This window comes from Bubalus kerabau, chromosome 6, assembly GCF_029407905.1.
Source record: "Bubalus kerabau isolate K-KA32 ecotype Philippines breed swamp buffalo chromosome 6, PCC_UOA_SB_1v2, whole genome shotgun sequence".
Lineage (NCBI taxonomy): Eukaryota > Metazoa > Chordata > Mammalia > Artiodactyla > Bovidae > Bubalus > Bubalus kerabau.
This window is the reverse complement of record NC_073629.1, coordinates 34,668,843-34,690,851: the sequence shown is the minus strand read 5'-3', so window position 1 is coordinate 34,690,851 and position 22,009 is coordinate 34,668,843. Positions and strand designations below refer to the sequence as shown.

The window sequence follows — 22,009 nt, the reverse complement described above, 5'->3', positions numbered from 1 at the left end:
TTGGGGCCTATCCCTGTGTCCTCAGTTCCTTGTCCCAGTAGGCACGGCCTGTTTCTCCTGCCTTCAAGCTCCCTCCCTCTCAGTGTCCCTCAGAGATTTTGAACACTTAAATATCTCTTCTATATTTTAAAATCTCTCCTTGTATTTCCTAGCTGATTTCCAGCCTTTACTACCTAGAATTTTCTTTTTCTTAGTGCTGCTCTATGACAGAATTTCAATGATTTTTGTAAATAAATGACTGACTGAATACTAGCATAACAATATCTAGTTTAACTGTTATTAACAATTAACTGTTAATGAACAATTAACAGTTATTATTAATTTTTAACAATATCTAACAATTATTATTAATTGTTAACTAACAATTAACATTTATTATTAACTGTTTTTAACAATATATAACAATTATTGTTAACTGTTATTAACAATATCTATTTAACTGTTTTTATTCTGTTTAGAGTTTTTAAGAAAGTCATTTTCTCAGTGGAATCCAGTCATGTGTCTTTTCCAGGCTTAAGATGTGTAAAACTCAGAATGACAACCCCTTTATAATATGAAAAATACAACTATTAAGAGAGGCAGCACTTTTGTGTGGCCAGAGCCACTATTGCCTCCCTTTGGGCAAAACGACAAGGGAATCTGCCTTTCCCTGATCTGTCTCCTGGCTTTGGACCCAGAGTTGAGCTCTGAGGACTGGCAGGGTGGGAATGGCTAGGGGCATCCATAGAGGGACTGAGCTCTGCCAGTCTCTGCTGATACACTTTCCCTGCTCCCCAGCTTAGCAGAGATGTGTAGACTCTGAGTCTGTGATTCAACATGGATTAGAGAAAGTCTGTCTTCTTCAAACCCCCACTCCATACTTCATCTTGGTGGTCTGAAACCTTTATTGAATACTGGGACCTTTCTATCCTTAAAAAGTGTTAGCTAATTTTAAACTGACTTTCCTGTAGCATTCCAAGCTTGCCTTTTGACTTCTGAAATCAATTTGTTTTTAAAAGGTCTTGTCATCTCTTTTTGTGTATCCATTACTTTGTAGTGTAAACAAGGGAAAAGGAAATACAGGCCAACCTTGTCCTCTTCTCGTAATTTTGAAATAGCCTTCAATCTTCAGAGGAAAGTTGGCAGGTAGGACACTGTTTTTGAGGAGGTTGTATCACAGAGTGACATCAGAGGCCACCTGAGCCACCCTCTCCTACACAGAACCACATCAGGGCAGGAATCTGTGGACTGGGACAGCCAAGCTGTGCTGGGCCCACTCTGACTGCAGTCCTGTGTGGTGTGCTCCAGGCTCCTTGCTGGCCACCCCTACCGGTCCCCCTTGCAGCAGGAGAGGCTCCTACCTGCTCAAAGAACAGCTCTCCCCCTTTCATTCGGAGCCCTCTGTGACTACCAAAGTCCAGGTCATCGACCCAGTCAAAATGAAGTACATCTAGCTGGTTGTCGGGTTATTTCTGGAGTTGCACCTGGATATCTTCTTTGCTGGACCTGCTTCTGTATTTAGATTCATTATTTAGGCCATAAATCTACTTGATTAATTTACATTTGATCATTATCACTCTTAGCTACACGACTGAAGGGACGAGTCCCCTCTAGTCCCTGAAAAGAAAGCACTGACAAACTTCTTCCGGCACCTTGTGGGTGTTTCTTGTATCCCATTAATAGTCTGTTCTAGAAGACATGCTGCCGTCAGGAATTATAAAGAGTCAGGGGAGCGTGAGGATTACTTGGAATACTGATCTTCCTGTGCCAGCGGCTCATTTAGAGTTTCGATGTGAGGGGCACCCACTCGTAGTCTTAACTTGGCAGTTAAGAGCTTCCCAGAGCCCAAGGGAACTCGGTAACCCAGGAACCAGTCTGAATGATTGTGGGAGAACAGGGGAGGTGGAAGATTCGTGCTGTCGTTAGGATTCAGGCTTGTTTCCTGAGCGTGCTACCAACTCCCCCGATTTAGCTGAGATCGAACTGGCGACGGGAACCAGGCTGCCCTCAGCGTCCTGGTGTCCAGAGCTCGGCTCCCGAGTTTTGAGGCTGGAGGGGGAAATGGACTATTTCGACTGCCCTGGGCGCAGATGCCTCGTTGAAGAGTCCCGGGTGCCCCGAGTGCCAGGAAGCTTCGGAGATTGGGCAATAGTTGGGGGCGGGGCGGAGAGAGGCGATGGGGCGTGGCCTCACTCAGGCCACACCCAGATTTGACCCACAGATAAACTTCCAAATCAACGGTGCAGAGCTGGAAATCCGATCCACAGACGCTGACTATGACGATAACCCTGGGTTACTGGGACATCCGCGGGGTGAGCGGGGGTCCGCTAGGACGGGTGGGATGGAGGCGGGCTGGGATATGCCGCGCAGCTGGGGACCGGTAAGCCAGAAATGTTTTCTGCTCGCTTCAGCCTAGCCCCTTCGCACCGCCGCCTCCTTCCCAGGTGTGTGTGTGTGTGTGTGTATGTGTGCGCGCGCGCGCGCGCTCAGAAGTAGATGGATAGGGGGAGAGGGTTGGGAGTATGGGAGTGACTGGAACCGTGAAAGTTTTGCAGTCAAGACCTGACATCTGCCCTGTGTCCTGGCATCTCTCTCAGCTAGCCCATGCCATCCGCCTGCTCCTGGAGTACACAGACTCAAACTATGAGGAAAAGAAGTACACGATGGGGGACGGTAATGGCATCCTTGCCATGTCCTGACTTCTGCTCAACTCATGCTGGTTTGGTGCCAAGCATCCCATGTCCTGACCCCTATCACGATATCATGTTCACGTCTATCGCCTTCCACCAGCTGGAGCAGGGCCCTGCCCCTTCCCGAGCCCTTTGGGGTGCGGCTGGCCTTCAAGGAAGGCTGTGAGAGCCCGCAGCTGGGTCCTGTATCAGCCATTGGCACAGGCTCCCCTTAGTGCTTACCTAAACCCTTTGTAAGGATTACTCATGTAGTTTCAGGAAATTTCTGTTTGTTTTTCCCCTCAAAGCTCCATGTGAGGTTAGTGGTTCAGATTCCAGATCCACCAGTTCAGGGAGGTCTTGCCCCTGACTCCTTTGTAGGTCCCCTGCAAAGGAGGGTTGGATTTGTGGGAGGTTGTTTCACTGCGTCTTCTTTTTCTCAGCTCCCGACTATGACAGAAGCCAGTGGCTGAATGAAAAATTCAAGCTGGGCCTGGACTTCCCCAATGTAGGTGCAGGGGCTGGGGTGCTGGGAGGGGGAGTGGACAGTGTCTCCATCCATCTCCTTTCCTGGCTTAGAGGTTTCAGGAACAGGTGCCTTCTGCTCTGTTTCTTAACTTCCTGGTTCTCTCCCCTGCCCTTCAATGATACTCTGTGTCCAGCTCATCCCTCCATTTTATAGCATATTATTTAGTGCCTACCATGGGACAGGCTCTGTGGGTGCCAGGTTTCATCTCTGCCCTTGCTCAAGGGAGCAGATGCAGGGGGAGCCTGGTGGCCCACCTCACCTGGCCTTATTGTTCTTCCAGTTGCCATACTTAATTGATGGACCTCACAAGCTCACCCAGAGCAAGGCCATCCTTCGCTACATTGCTCGCAAGCACAACATGTGTGAGTGGGGCTGGGGTTGGGGGCAGGGATAGAGGTGGCCATGCCCTGGGCCGGGCTGGGAGGGGATACTGAGGGTGAGTCTCTGTTGTGTGGGTACAGGTGGGGACACAGAGGAGGAGAAGATTCGCGTGGATGTATTGGAGAACCAGGCTATGGACACTTTTAATGACTTGGTTATGCTCTGCTACAACCCTGAATTTGTGAGTCTCCTCCCGCTGATCTGGGATGGATGTGCTTTAAAAGGAGACTAGATTAGTTTATCCCTTCTACACAGATCATTTTGTAATTTGATCTCCTTGGAGCTACTGAGCTGGTCTATATGGAGTCCCCTGAGTGATTCTCATAACATAATTCAGGATATAGAACCTCTGACTCAGTTCTCCCCAATCTAAGGATAGAATCCAGACTCCCCAAGGTGGAAATTCAGTTCCTAGACAGGATATTTACCTTGTTAGCGCAATGCCTCTTCTTCAGCATCTCAGGCATAAACCCATTTTGCCCGGTGGGCAGGGCTGGGTCTACATCTACATGGTCAGGATCTGTTAAAGTCCTGACTGTGAGTCCACTCCTGCTGAGTTGGACAGGGTCTTATCTACACTGGTCCTTTTGCCATTTAAACTCCTTGGAACTACTGATTCACCAAGCTAGTCCCTACAGAGTTCCGAGAGTGACCCTCAGAACTCCCAGTGCATGAAATGCAACCTTGGACTCAGTTCCCATCAATCTTAGGGTAGAGTCCAGCCTCCCAGGGTAGAAATTCAGATCCTAGATAGGTGTTTATGAGTTCAACCAGTGCCTCCTCCTTGGCATCTCAGGGATCAGGACATGTGTCCAGTGGGCAGCCCACCCTTCCTTCCTTCCTTTCAGCTCCCAATTCTTTCCAATTGTCCAGAAACTGTCCAGGCATCCACACCATTCTGTCTCCCACACTGGAACAAAGGACTTCTTTCCTAGTTATTTTAGTGTTGATCAGCCTGAGGTCTGAGGCCTGAGCTCTGCCAAATCTCACAGCACTGCTGGTCTGACCCCGGGCAGGTGTCTGGACCACTGGTGACAGGGTCAGGGACGGTGTGGTTTTGCCCTTTGCCTTCCCATCACCTCTCACAGATGGGAGGTGGTACCCATAGGAGTCTGAAGAACACAGGTGGGTTGAAATGGCAGGTGGGTGCCAACCCAGGTTCAGTCGGGGGACATGGCTGCTCACCTGGCAGCTGGGATCAGACACATCCCCAGGAGGTCTGCTCTGCCAGGGAGTCTGTGTCTGAGGGCAGTGACAGCTGTTTTGTGTCTCAGGAGAAACTAAAGCCTCAATACTTGAAGGAGATCCCTGGAAAGATGAAGCTCTACTCAGAGTTTCTGGGGAGGAGGCCTTGGTTTGCAGGGGACAAGGTAAGTGGGATGGCTTTAGGGGAGGGAGAGCTGTCACTTTCCTGAGGTTCAGAGTTTGGTGCGCATTCATGCTTTGTCTTTCTGCAGCTCACCTTTGTGGATTTCCTGGTTTATGACGTTCTTGACGTTCACCGCATATTTGAGCCCAAGTGCCTGGATGCATTCCCAAACCTGAAAGACTTCATCTCTCGTTTTGAGGTACTCTGCTGATCGTCCTACTATTAATACATCTCTTTTCTCTACACTCTTCTCCCTGCAGCTTTCCTAATTGGAACTAAAACCAAGTATAAGCTAAGCTAAGCTAAGCTAAGTCACTTCAGTCGTGTCCAACTCTGTGCGACCCCATAGACAGCAGCCCACCAGGCTCCCCCGTCCCTGGGATTCTCCAGGCAAAAACACTGGAGTGGGTTGCCATTTCCTTCTCCAGTGCATGGAAGTGAAAAGTGAAAGTGAAGTCTCTCAGTCGTGTCTGACCCTCAGCGACCCATGGACTGCAGCCCACCAGGCTCCTCCATCCATGGGATTTTCCAGGCAAGAGTACTGGATTGGGGTGCCATTGCCTTCTCTGAAAACCAAGTATAACTAGCATTTATTGAGAACTTGGTTTATGCCAGGTTTTCTGCTCAGGACTTTACATACATTGTGTCAGATTTGATCTTTGCCTTATTTCTACAAGGTAAAGAAGTATCACCTCCATCTTAAAGACAAGGAATAAGCCAAGCGGATGTGTAATTTCTGATGGTCACAGAACCAGTACAGGCTGTGCTGGGCTCCCAGTCAGAGTGTCTGCGTTCTATGGGCAGCAGTCAATGGCTCTCCGTTTCCTGTGTGGAAGCTAAAAGCTCAGGTCCTTTTGTTGTCTGGGCTCAGAGCTCTGGAAAGTGTGGAGGAAGGAGAAATCTCAGGAGTTTGGATGTGGCTGGCATTAGTTGAGTTGAGGCACAGTAAGAGTGATCTTAGGTGTCAAAGACATAATGTTTTTTCCTGATCACCCAAGGGCCCTGCGGCTTATTGGCTCCCTCTCTGGGGTTGTACCGAGATTTCCAAGAATGTAATTCGTTCTGGGATTTTCTTCCGTAGGTAGGTGCCTTCTTGGGAAGATCTTATCTTGTCTCTATAGTAGGCAGTTTCCTTCCCTCTCTTTTCTTCTTCCAGTTACTCATAATTCTGTCTCAGAGACAGGATGGTCCATTCATTTTAAGTCACATTCACCAATCTGACCCTGTCTTCTGTATAAGGCACTGTGTCAGGCACAGGAGGGATACAGAAGTCACGCAATCCTGGAGTCCTAACTCTGGGGCTCAGTGCAGCTGGAGAACTTGAGGAATCCTGAAGCTGTGTGGTATGGGTGGAACGTCCTTGGTTTTGGAGGAGCACAGCCTGACCTCACCTCCCAGCTCATCGTCATCCTCAGTCAACTATTAATAATTGGAGAGCAACAAAGAGTTGAGATGAGTGCCTGGGAAGGAGGACGGGGACAGATGTGGACTGCAGTGTGTGGCCTGTGGGCCCTGGGCTGTGGGGTACAGTCAGCCCTGAGTTGACTCTTGGGAACTCTGGGCACTGTCTTGAGAAGATGGTGCACAGGTGCATCTGAGTGTCTCACTGCCTGTGTGGCTGTAGCAGGACTGGGATGAGGTAGGTCGGGGCCCAGTGAGAGTGGGCTCAGGTCCCAGGCCAGGAGTTGGATTCTGTCCTTTAAGTGGAATAATTACAGCCTGGTCTTGCTGCTTCTCACCCTCCTATCACCTTTCTTCTGGGTTTTGCTGAGTCATTGGGTGAGATCTGGTCTCTTCTGCAAGCTGCTCATGTATTTTCTGAGGCTGTTTGTTGTGCTAGGGGTCCCTCTGTGGGCAAAGCCTGGAGTCTCCCTCTTCGAAAGAACCAGGTTTGTGTGCAGGAGGAAAGACAAGCCCTCCTGTGGGGAAATGGGGGAAGGGAGTGCTTTGCCAAGAGCACAGAGTTGGAGAGAGAGCCAGCTGTGTTCCATGCTATCACTTTCTAGTGGCTTGAACGTGAGGAAGGTGCTTAACCTCTGTGATCCCGTTTCCCCCCGGATAAGGACACACTGACCACTCTTAGGTTACTTCTGTGGAGGTTCTCAGTCGTCACATATACCTCAGAATTCCTGTAGTTCTCTAGCTGCACTGAGCCCCAGAGGCCGGGCGCCAGGACTGTGTGACTTCTGCATCCCCTCTGGGCCTGATACAGTGACTCATACAGGGGAGAGGCTCAGATCAGTGAATGTACCTTAAAATGAATGTACGATCCTGTCTCTGAGACAGAATCATGAGTAACTGGAAGAAGGAAAGAGAGGGAAGGAAATTGCCTACTATAGAGACTTCAAGATACAACCCTCCCTGATGTATTGAGGGTTTGGGTCTAAGATGTCCACAATACAGTGAAGTGAGTCACATAGCTTTTTTGGTTTCTCAGGGAATGTAAAAGTTGTTTATAGTATACTGTAGCCTGTAAAATGTGCAATAGCATTATACCTAAAAATATATATATATATATATATATATATTTATCTTAATTTAAATATCCTTTATTGCTGGGCATTAATTCTCTGGCAGTCCAGTGGTTAGGACTCCATGCTTTCACTGCCAGGGGCCTGGGTTTGATCCCTGCTCTGGAATCTAAGATCCCACATGCCGCACATCTCGGCCAAACAAACAAACAAACAAACCTGAAACTTTCTTGCCAAAAAATGCTGAGACCATCATCTGAGTCTTAAATGAGTTTGATTTTTTTTGCCACAGTAACATCAAAGATCCCTGATCACAGATCGACATAACAAACATAATCATAATGAAAAAGTAGAAATATTGGGAAAATCACCAAAGATGACACAGAGACAGAAAGTGAGCAAATGTGGTTGGAAAAATGGCATCAGTTGACTTGCTTAATGATGGTTGACACAAAGCTTCAGGTTGTAAAATACACAAAACGTGTGAATCACAGTAATTTGAAGTGGACTGGAATGAGGGATGGCTGTGTTTGCTCATCTCTGGGTATATACAGCAGCTAACACAGCCTGTTCTCCATGTGTGGCAGGTCTTAGTAAGATACCACATTAGTCACAGGAAACTGAAGAGGTAACTTATCAGAACTGGGGACCCTAAGAAGATGGTTTTTTGCTGATTGCTTCACTCCACAAGGAGGGGTTGGACCAGGGTTCCAACTCAAAGTCTGGAGTAGAATTGCGTGAGCCCCACTGGGGCAGCAGACCTGACCTTCTTTTTTCCACCCTCAGGGCCAGAAGAGGATCTCTGCCTACATGAAGTCCAGCCGCTTCCTCCCACAACCTGTATATTCAAAGATGGCTGTGTGGGGCAACAAGTAGTGCTCTGAACGGCAGGAGATGGAGTGAGGAGCCTGAGCTGTGTGGAGAACAGCTGGAGCTTCCTGCACCCCAGAACCAGATGTCTTGTTTTCTCCTTCTCTCTTTCCATTTGTCGCACTTAGGTCTTATTTGGCCCCAACTCTTTCCCAACCCCATTCATCCAGGATCTTTAAGCCCTATAGCACCCCACTCTTCTTCAGTGAAGTCACCCCCTGACATTATGCTTTCTGCTCTAAAGCCAACCAGATCATCCTTCCTTTCCATGTTGCTGTTTTTTTTTTTTTGTTTTTTTCCCTGCTGTGAGTAGCCTGACCAGATCCCTGGCTTGGAGAGTTCAAGCCTGAGCCCCCAGCACTGCCCTGAAGACCAGGACAGGCCTAGTGTGCAGGCCTTGCTCTCCCAGTGTGAGCCCTGCCCAGCCCTGCTGATCACCAATAAAGCCTTAACCACACCTGCTATGTCATCCTTTTTCCTCCTGACCATCTGAACTGTATAACTGGCCCTGCTGCTTCCTAGGGATGGAGTGGTGATGCTGGCAGTGGCTGGGTGCATGGGGATCCTGTCTGGTGGTAAGATGTTCTGAGACTTCTTGTTCCCATTTCTGAGCAGGAGTCCTCAGAGGGCTCCTTCTATTAATAGAAGGGAGGCCTCTTCCTGAGCCTCCATCTCTCATCCATTTCTCCTCCTTATTAAGAGCTCAGGCGCCCTCTGTTGGCTGCTGCGCAGCTGTTATTCAGGACTGTCTTTCTGGGTTACTTCCTCATTTTCTTAGCTACCCACAAGGTAAATTTCTTTAGTCCTCACATATCTGAAGATGTGTTGCTAGTGTACACGAAAGTAATGTTTTTGTTGGTTATACAATTCTAGGATAAGGACCTTCAGGCCTCTGATGCAATTAGACACAGCTAGAATTAAGCCTTGTTCACGGGAAGGGTGATGCCAGTCTCTCTTGAATATCCAGTCTCTCTTGAATATCTGATGGATACATATATTTTTTAACTTAAGGCACTTGCTTTTTAGTTCTTGCCAATGTGAGGTATCCGAGTCCAGAGTCTATATAGAGATCTTGGGGCTGTTGTGTTTTTACTTCACATCCTTCTATGAGTATACTAAGTTTCCTGGTCTCCTTTTTATCAGGCACAATTTGTCACTGCTTTGCATCCTCTGGAAGTAACTTCAAATCACACTGTCCAGTGGTCTGCTTAAGAGAAAGTTTCTAGGACCTCAGGAGTTCCCAGACCATGCTACCATAAATAGTTGTTTATTTTGGGGTCTAGTATTCAGTCAAGGCTCAGTTGGGAGAAAATATTACAAATCACAAAGGACCTTTATCCAAAAATATTTAGCAAAAAATGTAACCAATGGAAAAAAAAGGCCTAAGTGGCTTTTTGGCCACATCATGTGGCTTGTAGGATCTCAGTTTCCTAACCAGAGGTTGAACCCAGGCCCTGGCATTGAAAGCCCAGAATCCTAAACAGTAGGCCACCAGGGAACTCCAAGGCCCAAGTCTTGATTGGGTATTACAAAAGAGAATATTCCAAAGGCCAGTCAGTATATGAAAAGGTGCCCAACAATATTGGATTTGGGGAAGTTATGAACACAGTTAATCCAATTATATACTCACAGAAGCTAAAATTAAAAGGACCAACAATTGTTCACAAATATGTGCAGTAACTGGAACCATCAGTCACTGCTGGTGGAACAACCACTTTGGAATACCAACAGCACTTCCTGGAACTAAACATAACATCTACCCTACGCCCCTGGAATGCCACGCCTTGTTATATACTAATAGGGATGTGGACATGTACCATAGTGTTCAAAGCGGCTTTATATGAAAGAGCCAAGAACTGGCAACTTTCCAATGTCTGGCAATGCAAGAGTGGACAGATAAGCTGTGATATGTTACATAAGTCCATTATACAAATTCATTATTCATATGATGGAGTATTATACAATATATATACTTATGATGAAAATATTATGAAGGGCTACTGCTACACACAATAACACGGATGACTCTCAGAGACACAATGTGGACAACAGGATGTAGACACCAAATGCACCTACCACATCCTTCTATTTACATGATTATTAGTAGGCAAAATAAGTCCAGGGTAACAGATGTCAGCTGAATGGTGAGCTTGTCTTTGTTGAAGAGATTGTGCGGGGCTGGAAATGTTCTCTATCTTGACCCAGGTGGTGATTCCATAAAAATATACATACCTAAAAACCCACTGAGTTGTCCACTTAAGATGGTGCACCTTACTGCTTGTGACGGACATAGACATGGTCTCATTGTTATATTGCTTTTGTTTTTCTTTATCATCAGTCTTCCCTGTAGGATATAAATACCATGAAAGCAGGCATTTCTGTCTCTTCTTGTTCCTGGTCTTACTGGTGTTTGCATACAACCAGAACAGCACCTGGAAGATACTGGGTGTTCAGTGAAGAGTTATTAAGCTAGTTGTATTTAATATTAGGGGGATCACTTCAAGTATTCACTTGATTTTTACTTGTGCCTACTTCTTTGGGTACATGTAATTTGTGTGTACATACATTTTTAGGTTCTGCTCTTTTTTCTCTTAAGGTTTCCCTTAAAAATCTATACCTATTAGCCATACACTTGTGCACGTACTACTAAATAGTTCCTGGATCCAGTAGATAAAGTGTAATTTGTCTAGTCAGTCACTCATTACTGGGCAATGTGGGGTTTTATATTTTTTACTTTTTCTTACGATAGTGTCATCTTAAACTGATGTTTTCCTCTGGTTTGTGGCCTTTATTTGGTAGATCCCCTAACAGATACTAGAAGGCAAAATGTGAGAATGGTTTTAAGCTTTAATAGCAGACTATTTTATTGCTCTGTAAAGAGAGTAACTTACTTGATGGTGCCCCCAGCAAGGCACGTGGGCCTCTTTTTCCTGTACCTTAGGCACTTGGGGTGTCACAATTTCATTGTATGCTAATTTTATGGGCTCATTATCTACCCTGCTGTTTCCGACCTTTACATTTTTCCAATTGTTTATTGGCTGTGCATGTTTCCACTTGCTGAATAAATCCCAGTCTATAAATCTCCCTGTGTCCTATGCTCACCCCATTACTCATTTAATTCTGGATCACAGTTAAAAGGTGAAGTGATGGTAGTCACAACCTTTTTTTAATGGGCAAAGTGGAACTTATTGTGGTTCTATTCTAGCTTATTATCTAGAGCAAATGAACACACACATTGAATATGATAATAAATATGTTTTTAAAGCAAAACATAAGAGCTAAAGCAATCCGTTTTTACAGAACTTATGAATTAGAGGGGACTGGCTGAGATGCCTTATAAAAGAACTCTAAGTAGGTTTGGAGAGAAGAGGTCCTCTTTTCCACTGGTCAATCTCCTTGACATTGTCATTATTTTAAGGACTTTAAAGGGCAAGTCGTGTCAGTCTGAGTGTTTTGCCAATTTGATGTATATGAGTGTCTCTAGAAGGCCTTGAGTGATGGGCCAACAGTGGTAATTGAGATACACTGTGGTCCTGTCCATCACCAATATCCTTGTGTGGCAGTCACTAGATGCTTACATATTCAACTTTCGATCACCCTACAAGGGTGATAAAAACAGGTCTCAGTCTAGACACTGAGTTTGCAGTGACTTGTTGCAAATTTCTGTACAATCTTCTCAGTCATGTGGGGTTTTTATTATTATTATTTTGTTTTTCAAATTTCTTTTCCTGTTTCTCAGTGCCAGGGAGGTTTCCAGCTGTGATCCTAGAGGCACGGCCAGCCAACCCAGCCCTTCACCTTTGGTGTAATGGGGTTGCTCCACCTCTGTTTCAGGGCCACCCCAGTGGCCCAGGGGCTGGAGGATGGCCTTTAGACTGTCACAGGAGCTGTGGACTCCAGTGCCTGGCTGTGGGGAGCATGGATGTCCAGGCTTCTCCTGAGCACACCACTGCTTTTCAGACACAGGTGTCCTGGTGACCGCCTGACCCAGCTCCTCCAGTCTAAGTGGACACCTAAGCAGGGCTATGCTGTGAGAGCCACGCCAAAGACCTCCCCCAAACTTGCCCCTTGGTGGACACAGTTTAACAATCCATTCAGTTCTTCCCGGTGTAGGTTTGAAATTTTTCTTCTTAGCATTGTTCCTTATTTTCCATATTTTTCACCTTGAACTTAGTTTCTTTTCCAAAATCCTGCAAAATCCTAGTTTGTCCGCGTTTCTTTATTCAAAGTAATGTAAGTAGACAGTTTTCTTTTCAGATATCCCACTTGGCAGATTCTTGTCAATGTTTATTTTCATTTTCTTATTTTCAAGTGAAAAATATATTCCTTTGTTTGGCATATTCTAAGCTTACACAGACAACATTTAACAATCTTTAAAAAATTAACATAAATTAGGACACATTTGGCACGACTGAGCGACTTCACTTTCACTTTTCACTTTCATGCATTGGAGAAGGAAATGGCAACTCACTCCAGTGTTCTTGCCTGGAGAATCCCAGGGACGGGGGAGACTGGTGGGCTGCCGTCTATGGGGTTGCACAGAGTCAGACACAACTGAAGTGACTTAGCAGCAGGACACATTTAAATCTTACTGTTTGTATTTATTTATACGACATAATTTAGTATTCTGAGGTTATTTCACATAGAATTTCTGTTAATTCACTAGAGAGTTCAGAATGTCTGTCAGCACTAGGGTTGGAGGGGATTATGGAAAGCCATGCAGGAGATCAGAGGCTGGACTTTTTGACTGGATACTGGACACTATATGTTCTGATGTCCTGCACCGTGTTCTCTAAAATATTAGAACCTGTCAACATTTTATAGTCAAGAGAGAGCACATGTGAATCCAGAAGATGTGGCCGCATTGACTCTGAATATCAGCGAGGCAACCACTGGCTGCGTCACACCCTGCATCACTCTCCAGTTTGAGAAACCCAGGGCAGGTGTCTGGAGCTGAGTTAGGTTAGGAACAGTGTGGTTTTTGCCCTTTGCCTTCCCATTGCCTCTCACACACGGGAGGTGGTACCCATAGGAGTCTAGTGAACACAGCTGGGTTGAATTGCAGCCCGGGCACCGACCCAGGTTCAGGCGGAAAACATGGCTGCTCACCTGGCAGCTGGGATCAGACGCAGCCCCGGGAGGCCTGCTCTCTGCCAGGAGTCAGTGTCTGAGGGCAGTGACAGCTGTGCTTTCCTTCAGGAGAAAATGAAACCTGCATAACTGGAGGGAATCCCTCTGAAGATGAAGCTTTTATCCCAACTTCTGGGGAAAAGGCATGGTTTTCAGGGGAGAAGGTAAGTGCAGGGGCAGATTTGAGAGCCAGGAGTTCATTTTGCCCAGGTTCAGAGTTTAAAGCCCATTCTTGCTTTGCCTTTCTGCAGCTCACCTATGTGGATTTATCTGCTTATGACATCGTTGACCTGCACCACAGATTGGAACCCAAGTGCCTGTATGAATTCACAAACCTAAAAGACTTCCTCGACCGCTTTGAAGTAATTCTCCTGGTCCTCTCACTATTTATATCTCTTCTGTCTTCTCCATGATACTTTCTTAGTCTCGGGGCTAAAAATTAAGACTACCTACCATTTATCAATGATTGATTTATACCAGGATATCTGCTGAGCATCGTACATATATTGTGTTTCATCTTTGCAGCATTTCTACGTGGTATAGGAATTATCACCTCCATCTTTTTAAATTAATTATTTTAATTGGAGGATAATTTATTTACAATATTGTGGTGGTTATTGCCATACATTGACATGAATCACCCATGGGTGCACATTATCACCTCTGTCTTATAGTAAGGAATTAAGTTGAAAGGACAGTAATTGCTGAAGATCACAGAAAGCCTGTGCTGGGCTCCCAGTGAGAGCATCTGGCTTCTATGTGCAACAGTCAGTGGTTCTGTTTCTTGTACTGAAAAGAAAGGCTCAGGTCCTTTCCTTGTCTGAGTTCACAGCCCTGGACAGTATGGAGGAAGCAGAATCTTTAAGAGATGGTATGCAGCTGTGAGTAATAGAATGAGACACAGAAGGATTGATATCAAGTACCAAAGATGGACACAATTTTTTCTCCTGGTTCCTGGGGAGCTTAGCAGCAATCATATCCCCGCCTGGGGTTGTATTATGATTCCTAGGACTAACTGGGGGCTTCCTTGGGGGCTCAGTAGTAAAGAATCTGCCTGCAATGCAGACAGATTCGATCCCTGGGTTGAGGGGGATCCCCTGGAGGAGGGCATGACAACCCGCTCCAGTATTTTTGCCTAGAGAATCCCATGGACAGAGGAGCCTGGTGGCTGCAGTCCATGGGGTCGTACAGAGTCAGACAGGACAGAAGCGTCTAAGCAGCAGCCCCAGGACTAATTGATGCTGACATTTGAAAACATAGGTAGATACCCATGTGGAAGTATTTTTCTTGACGCCTCTTATGGTGATCACTACTCTTCCCTTTCTGTCTTCCTTTCCTTCTTCCTTCTAGTTACCCCAGATTCTGTCTCAGAGATATGATAGTACATCATTTTAAGTCACATTCACTGATCTGACCCTCTCCTGTGCATGAGGCACTGAATCAGGCACAGGGAGTCCTGGTGCCCAAACTCTGGGGCTCAGCGTAGCTGGAGAACTATAGAACCCCAAGCTGTGTGGTATGGGTGGAGCCACCTTGGTCCTGGAAGAGCACAGCCTGACCTCATTTCCCAACTCATCACTGGTACCCTCAGTCAACCAACTAGAGAGCGACAAAGTCTGCTTTATGTCAGGTGTGGGAATTTGAAGCTCTAGTCCAATAGGTTTTCAGCCTACAGAATGCTTTTTATGCCCCCTCTCCATCATGGAATCTCCTCTCAGCTAGTTCTCATCAGTTCTGGTTCTGGTCCAAGCTGATCCGCCTTGGGGATCATTCAAGAGTCATCTGGATCATCATTCAGATGACTGCCTGGAAGTGAGTTGGAGACAGATGTGGGCTGCAGTGTGTGGCCTTTGGGGCCTGGACTGTTGGATACAGGCAGCCCCAGGATCTTTGGATCCTTGAAACTCTAGGGGCTCAGTGAGACTAAGCTCAAGTCTCAGGCCAGGCAGTTGGACTTTGTCCTTTAAGAGAAATAATTAGAATCTGGTTCTGAGCTTTATACTTTTCTATCAGCTTTCATCCAGGTTTGCTGAGTCATTGGGTACAGTGGTCTCTTCTGCAAGTTGTTTATGTATTTCTGAGCCTCTTTGTGGTGCTAGGGGGCCCCCTGTGGGCAAAGCCTGGAGGCTGTCTCTGATAAAAGTTATGTTTATAGTATACTGTAATCTTTTTTAAAAAAATAATTTTTCAATTTCTTTATTTTTGGCTGTGCCTGGTCTTCACGGCTGGGCTGGCTTTTCTCTAGTTGTGGCAAGCAGGGGCTACTCTCTAGTTGCATTGGGCAGACTTCTCACTGCAGTGGCTTCTCTTGTTGCTGAGCACCGGCTCTAGGAACGTGGGCTTCAGTAGTTTAGCATGTGGGCTCAGCAGTTGTGGCTCCCGGGCTTTAGAGCACAGGCTCAATAGTTGTGGCGCCTGGGCTCGGTTGCTGCATGGCATATGGGATCTTCCTGGATCAGAGATGGAACTTGTGTTTTTTTGCATTGGCAGGCAGATTCTTTATCACTGAACCACCAGGGAAGCCCCTACTGTAATCTACAAAGTGCGCAATAGCATTCAATTCAGTTCAGTCGCTCAGTCGTGTCTGACTCTTTGCGACCCCATGAATCGCAGCACGCCAGGCCTCCCTGTCCATCACCAACTCCCGGAGTTCACTGAGACTCATGTCCATCGAATCAGTGATGCCATCCAGCCATCTCTTCCTCTGTCGTCCCCTTCTCCTCTTGCCCCCAATCCCTCCCAGCATCAGAGTCTTTTCCAATGAGTCAGCTCTTCTCATGAGGTGGCCAAAGTACTGGAGTTTCAGCTTTAGCAGCATTCTTTCCAAAGAAATCCCAGGGCTGATCTCCTTCAGAATGGACTGGTTGGATCTCCTTGCAGTCCAAGGGACTCTCAAGAGTCTTCTCCAACACCACAGTTCAAAAGCATCAATTCTTTGGTGCTCAGCCTTCTTCACAGTCCAACTCTCACATCCATACATGACTGCAGGAAAAACCATAGCCTTGACTATGTCTACAAAAAGAATGTATTTTATCTTAATTTAAAATAGTTTATTGCTAAGAAATGCTAACCATCATCTGAGCATTCAGGGAATTGTAGTGTTTTTGCAATTGTTGTTTAGTCACTAATTTAAGTCCGACTCTTTGTAACCCCATTGGCTGCAGCACACCAGTCTTCTCTGTCCTTTACTATCTCCTGAAGTTTGTTCAATCTTGTGTCCATCGAGTCAATGATGCCATCCAACCAACTCATCCTCTGTTGCCTCTGTTGCCCTCAATCTTTCCCAGCATCAGTCTTTTCCAGTGAGTCACCTCTTCACATCAGGTGGCCAAAGTATTGTACCTTCAGCATCAGTCCTTCCAATGAATAGTCAGGGTTAATTTCCTTAAGGATTGACTGGTTTGATCTCTTTGCTGTCCAAGGGACTCTCAAGAGTCTTTTCCAGCACCACAATTTGAAAGCATCCATTCTTCGGTGCTCAGTCTTCTTTAGGATCCAACTCTCACATCCATACATGACTACAGGGAAAACCATAGCTTTGACTATAGTGACCTTTGTCAGCAAAGTGATGTCTCTCCTTTTTAATATGCTGTCTAGGTTTGTCATAACTTTCCTTCCAAGGAGCAAGCGTCTTTTAATTTCATGGCTGCAGTCACCATCTGCAGTAATTTTGGAGCCAAAGAAAAGAAAATCTGTCACTGCTTCCACTTTTTTTCCTCCTATTTGCCATGAAGTGATGGGACCAGATGCCATGATCTTAGTTTTTTGAATGTTGAGTTTTGCAATAGTAAGATCAAATGATCACAGACCACCTTAACAAATGTAATGATTATGAAAAATTTGAAAATGGTGCTATAATTACCAAAGTGTGACAGAGACATTTAGTGACCTTTAGTGAGCAAATAAATGCTCTTGGAATAAATAGTGTCGATATACTTACTTGATGCAAGGTTGACACCAACCTCAGTTTGTAAAATACACAATACCTGGGATGCACAATTAAGTGAAGTGTGATAGAACCAGAGATGCCTATACATCACCCTTTCTGGTGGATATCCTCAGAGTGGAGTCTCCATGTGTGGTAGGTCTTAGTAAGATAGCACATTAGTTAGAGGAAACTGAAGGGGTTGAGTTCTGACCACTAGGGATTGCAGGATGACTGTGCCTTCTGTAACACTTGCCCCCACAAGGAGGGGCTGTACTGGGCTTCCCAACTTGGGTATCTGAAATGGAACTGCTGAAGCCCCAGTGGGGCACCTGATCATGATCCAACTTCCTTTTTCTTATCCTTACGGTCTCGAGAGGATTTCTGCCTACATGAAGGAGCCAGTGCCATGCTTGTTGCACCAGGGCCCTGGAGAACAGCTGGAGCTTCCTACACCCCAGGACCAGATGTCTTGTTTTTTCCTTCTTTCTTTCTGTTTGTCCCCACTCAGGCCCTATTTTGCCCCAACTCTTTCCAATCCCATTCATCTAGGATCTCTAAAGCTCTCCAGTACCCCATTTTTCTTCAGTGAAGTCATCCCCTGATGTTATCATTTCTGCTCTAAAGCCAACCAGATCATCCTTCCTTTCCATGTTTTTTTTTTTTTTTTTTTCTGCTGTGAGTAGCCTGACCAGATCCCTGGCTTGGAGAGTTCAGGCCTGAGCCCCCAGTACTGCCCTGAAGACCAGGACAGACCTAGTATGCAGGCCTTGCTCTCCCAGCGTGGGCCCTGCCCAGCACTGCCGATCACCAATTAAGCTTTAACCACACCTGCTATGTCTTATCTTTTTTCCTCCTGACCATCTGAACTGTCCACCTGGCCTTGCTGCTTCCTAGGGGTGGAGTGGTGACGCTGGCAGTGTCTGGGTGCATGGGGATACTGTCTGGTGGTAAGATGTTCTGAGACTTCTTGTTCCCATTTCTGAGGCCCTCAGAGCAGGAGTTCTCAGAGGGCTCCTTCTACTAATAGAAGGGAGGCCTCTTCCTGAGCCTCCATCTCTCATCCATTCCTCCTCCTTATTAAGAGCTCATGGCTTTGTAGAGCTGTGTGTCTTAGCAGGGCTCAGAGTGGTGGGAATGCCTAGTGGAGAGAACAGGATTCGTTTCCCTTTATAGTGCCAGACTTTATCACATCTGGAATGTGTCTAAGGTCCCATCTCCACTCTTTTCTCAGATGCCTTCAAGGTGCCTTCTGTTGGCTGCTACACAGCTATTATTCAGGACCTTCTTTCTTGGTTTGCTTCCTCATTTTCTTGGCTACCTAGGAGATAAATTTCTTTAGTCCTTGCATATCTGCAGATGTATTGCTAGTGTACATTAAACTAACATTTTGTTTGGGTATAGAAGTCTAAGACGAAGATCTTCAAGCCTCTGATGAAATTAGTCATAGCTTCTAGAATTCAGCATTGTTCATAAGAGGGTGATGGCACTCTTGCCTGAATCTCTGGTGGATGGCTCTTAATGCTGCTGACTCTACTTTTAGTATATGTGCTTCTGAAGCGACCACAACATCCATAACCCTAAAGACGTGGCTGTGTTAATTAAACCGATAACTTAAACTGGTTTTAATTCATTAAATATTAAATATAGTTTTAAAATTGGGGACAAGTTTCTGTTACATTTAGAAATATTTAATTTGTAAACACTTTTAAGTCAATTAAATAGAATTCTTTTATTAATTAATTTTACTAATGCTATTCTGAGGGAAAAGCATATCATATTTATAATGTGCACAGACAAGCATACATCTAGATAGACACAGAGATCTCGCAGTTTTATTTTAAAACTTAGTTATGGGGGTCCGGTGACTAAGATTACATGCTCCCAATGCAGGGAGCCCAGTTTTGATCCCTGATCAGGGAACGAAATCCCACATGCCACAACTAAGAGGTCACATGCTACAATTAAGCCCTCACACGCTACAATTAAGCCCTCACACAGCCAAATAAATAAATGAAATATTTTTTAAAAGTAAAAAAAAAATACTTAGTCATGAATCAAGTATTGTAAACTCACTAATTTATAAGTTGGAATAATTCATTTACACCTTGAATTTAAAGAAGGACCTATAACCCTTTCCCCTTTTTTTCTTCATTTTTAGGTTCTACTGATGGACCCAAGGCTGTTGTTTCAGGCAATATGGGCTGTGTTTACAGGTCTCAGGACATGATAAGAATTATAACCACAAGCTTTCTCCTGGGAGCACTTTTGTTCCCTCAAGTTTGGAATCTGTAAAAGATGTTTTTCTCTAATTTCAGAAACAAAAAACCAGTTTGGAAATGATGAAAGCACCCTATCCTGGCCAACTGGGGGCAAGATAAGGACTTTCAGGTATTGGCTGTGTACCAGTTGTACACAAAGCCAGCTGGAGTTCTAGTAGGTGGCTGCCAGCCCCGGAGCTGATAGACTTTCAGTTCAGTTCAGTCACTCAGTCGTGTCCAACTCTTTGCGACCCCATGGACTGTAGCACGCCAGGCCTCCCTGTCCATCACCAACTCCTGGAGCTTACTCAAATTCAGGTCCATCGAGTCGGTGATGCCATCCAACCATTTCATCCTCTGTTGTCCCCTTTTCCTCCTGTATTTAATCTTTCCCAACATCAGAGTCTTTTCAAATGAGTCAGTTCTTCCCATCAGGTGGCCAAAGTATTGGAGTTTTAGCTTCAGCATCAGTCGTCCCAATGAACACCCAGGACTGATCTCCTTTAGGATGGACTGGTTGGATCTCTTTGCAGTCCAAGGGACTCTCAAGAGTCTTCTCCAACACCACAGTTCAAAAGCATCAGTTCTTTGGCACCAAGCTTTCTTTAGTCCAGCTCTCACATCCATACATGACTACTGGAAAAACCATAGATTTGACTAGATGGACCTTTGTTGGAAAAGTAATATCTCTGCTTTTTAATATGCTGTCTAGGTTAGTCATAGCTTTTCTTCCAAGGGGAAAGCGCCTTTTAATTTCATGGCTGCAGTCACCATCTGCAGTGATTTTGGAGCCCATAAAAATAAAGTCTCTCACCGTTTCCATTGCTTCCCCATCTATTTGCCATGAAGTGATGGGACCAGATGTTGTGATCTTAGTTTTCTGAATATTGAGTTTTAAGCCAAGTTTTTCACTCTCCTCTTTCACTTTCATTAAGGCATTTTAGTTCTTTCTACCATGAGGGTGGTGTCATCTGCATATCTGAGGTTATTGATATTTCTTCTGGCAAGCTTGATTCCAGCTTGTACTTCATCCAGCCCAGCATTTCGCATGATGTACTCTGCATATAAGTTAAATAAGCAGGGTGACAATATACAACCTTGACGTACTCCTTTCCCAATTTGGAATCAATCTGTTCCATGTCCAGTTCTAACTGTTGCTTCCTGACCTGCACACAGATTTCTTAGGAGGCAGGTAAGATGGTCTGGTATTCCCATCTCTTTAAGAATTTTCCACAGTTTGTTGTGATCCACACAGTCAAAGGCTTTGGTGTAGTCAATACAGCAGAAACAGATGTTTTTCTGGAACTCTCTTGCTTTTTCGATGATCCAACGGATGTTGGCAATTTAATCTCTGGTTCCTGCCTTTTCTAAATCCAGCTTGAACATCTGGAAGTTCATGGTTCACGTACTGTTGAAGCCTGGCTTGGAGAATTTTGAGTATTACTTTGCTAGTGTGTGAGATGAGTACAATTGTGTGATAGTTTGAGCATTCTTTGGCATTGCCTTTCTTTGGGATAGGAATGAAAACTGACCTTTTCCAGTCCTGTGGCCACTGCTGTTTTCCAAATTTGTTGGCATATTGAGTGCAGCACTTTCACAGCATCATCTTTCAGGATTTGAAATAGCTCAACTGGAATTCCATCACGTCCACTAGCTTTGTTTGTAGTGATGCTTCCTTAGGCCCACTTGACTTTGTATTCCAGGATGTCTGGCTCTAGGTGATCATACTATTGTGATTATCTGGGTCATGAAGATCTTTTTTGTACAGTTCTTCTGTGTATAGTTTTTGTATAGTTCTTTTGTATAGAACTTCTGTATAGTTCTTCTGCCACCTCTTTTTAATTTCTTCTGCTTCTGTTAGGTCCATACCATTTCTGTCCTTTATTTTGCGCACCTTTGTATGAAATGTTCCCTTGGTATCTCTAATTTTCTTGAAGAGGTCTCTAGTCTTCCCCATTTATTGTTTTCCTCTATTTCTTTGCATTGCTCATTTAGGAAGGCTTTCAGAAACACAATTTTGACAGACTTTAGAAATACAATTTCTCATTTTCTTATAAAGTACAAATCTTTCCAATTTTAAGCCATATTAAAAAAAAAAAGTCAGTCAGATCAATTCATTCGAAGGCTCATTCTAGACTTTTCCTGTCTCTGGATTTCTTCTAGGTTCCTGCTAAGAAATCAATTCTAACTTCTTGCCTAGTAAATCACTCCAGATTTTTTTTCTAGGCTTTTCTGCCTAGGGTTTCCTAGGCTTATTTCACTGTGGAAATGTGCGATAATTTCTTCTAGACCTTTCTTGCTTATAGATTCCTCATAGGTTACTTTAATCTAGGAAATGTACTACTACCCTATTAAGACTTCAGGTCTTGGGAATTCCCTGGCAGTCCAGTGGTTAGGACTTGGCGTTTTCATTGCTATGGCCCAA

At 45.1% G+C, this 22,009-nt stretch overlaps 1 protein-coding gene and 1 long non-coding RNA gene across 3 annotated transcripts in view; both read left to right on the top strand.

The window, feature by feature from the left end:
- Positions 1-8,743, top strand: part of LOC129655001 (glutathione S-transferase Mu 1) — a 28,844-nt gene extending 20,101 nt beyond the window's left edge. Inside the window, exons 1-8 of one of the 2 annotated variants that reach the window (XM_055584819.1) lie at positions 2,190-2,291; positions 2,577-2,652; positions 3,092-3,156; positions 3,458-3,539; positions 3,639-3,739; positions 4,833-4,928; positions 5,016-5,126; positions 8,185-8,743. In XM_055584819.1, coding sequence (XP_055440794.1) covers positions 2,256-2,291; positions 2,577-2,652; positions 3,092-3,156; positions 3,458-3,539; positions 3,639-3,739; positions 4,833-4,928; positions 5,016-5,126; positions 8,185-8,274 — 657 coding nt within the window. In that variant the 5' untranslated portion in view covers positions 2,190-2,255 and the 3' untranslated portion in view covers positions 8,275-8,743. Of the gene's footprint in view, positions 1-2,189; positions 2,292-2,576; positions 2,653-3,091; positions 3,157-3,457; positions 3,540-3,638; positions 3,740-4,832; positions 4,929-5,015; positions 5,127-8,184 lie in introns of those variants that run through there. The other variant, XM_055584820.1, reaches the window with a different exon arrangement.
- A 4,688-nt stretch (positions 8,744-13,431) lies between these two features.
- Positions 13,432-20,173, top strand: LOC129655002 (uncharacterized). Its single transcript, XR_008715702.1, has 3 exons — positions 13,432-13,562; positions 13,650-13,760; positions 19,485-20,173. It is a non-coding gene; the product is annotated as an uncharacterized LOC129655002 (long non-coding RNA).
- The last annotated feature ends 1,836 nt before the right edge of the window (positions 20,174-22,009 follow it).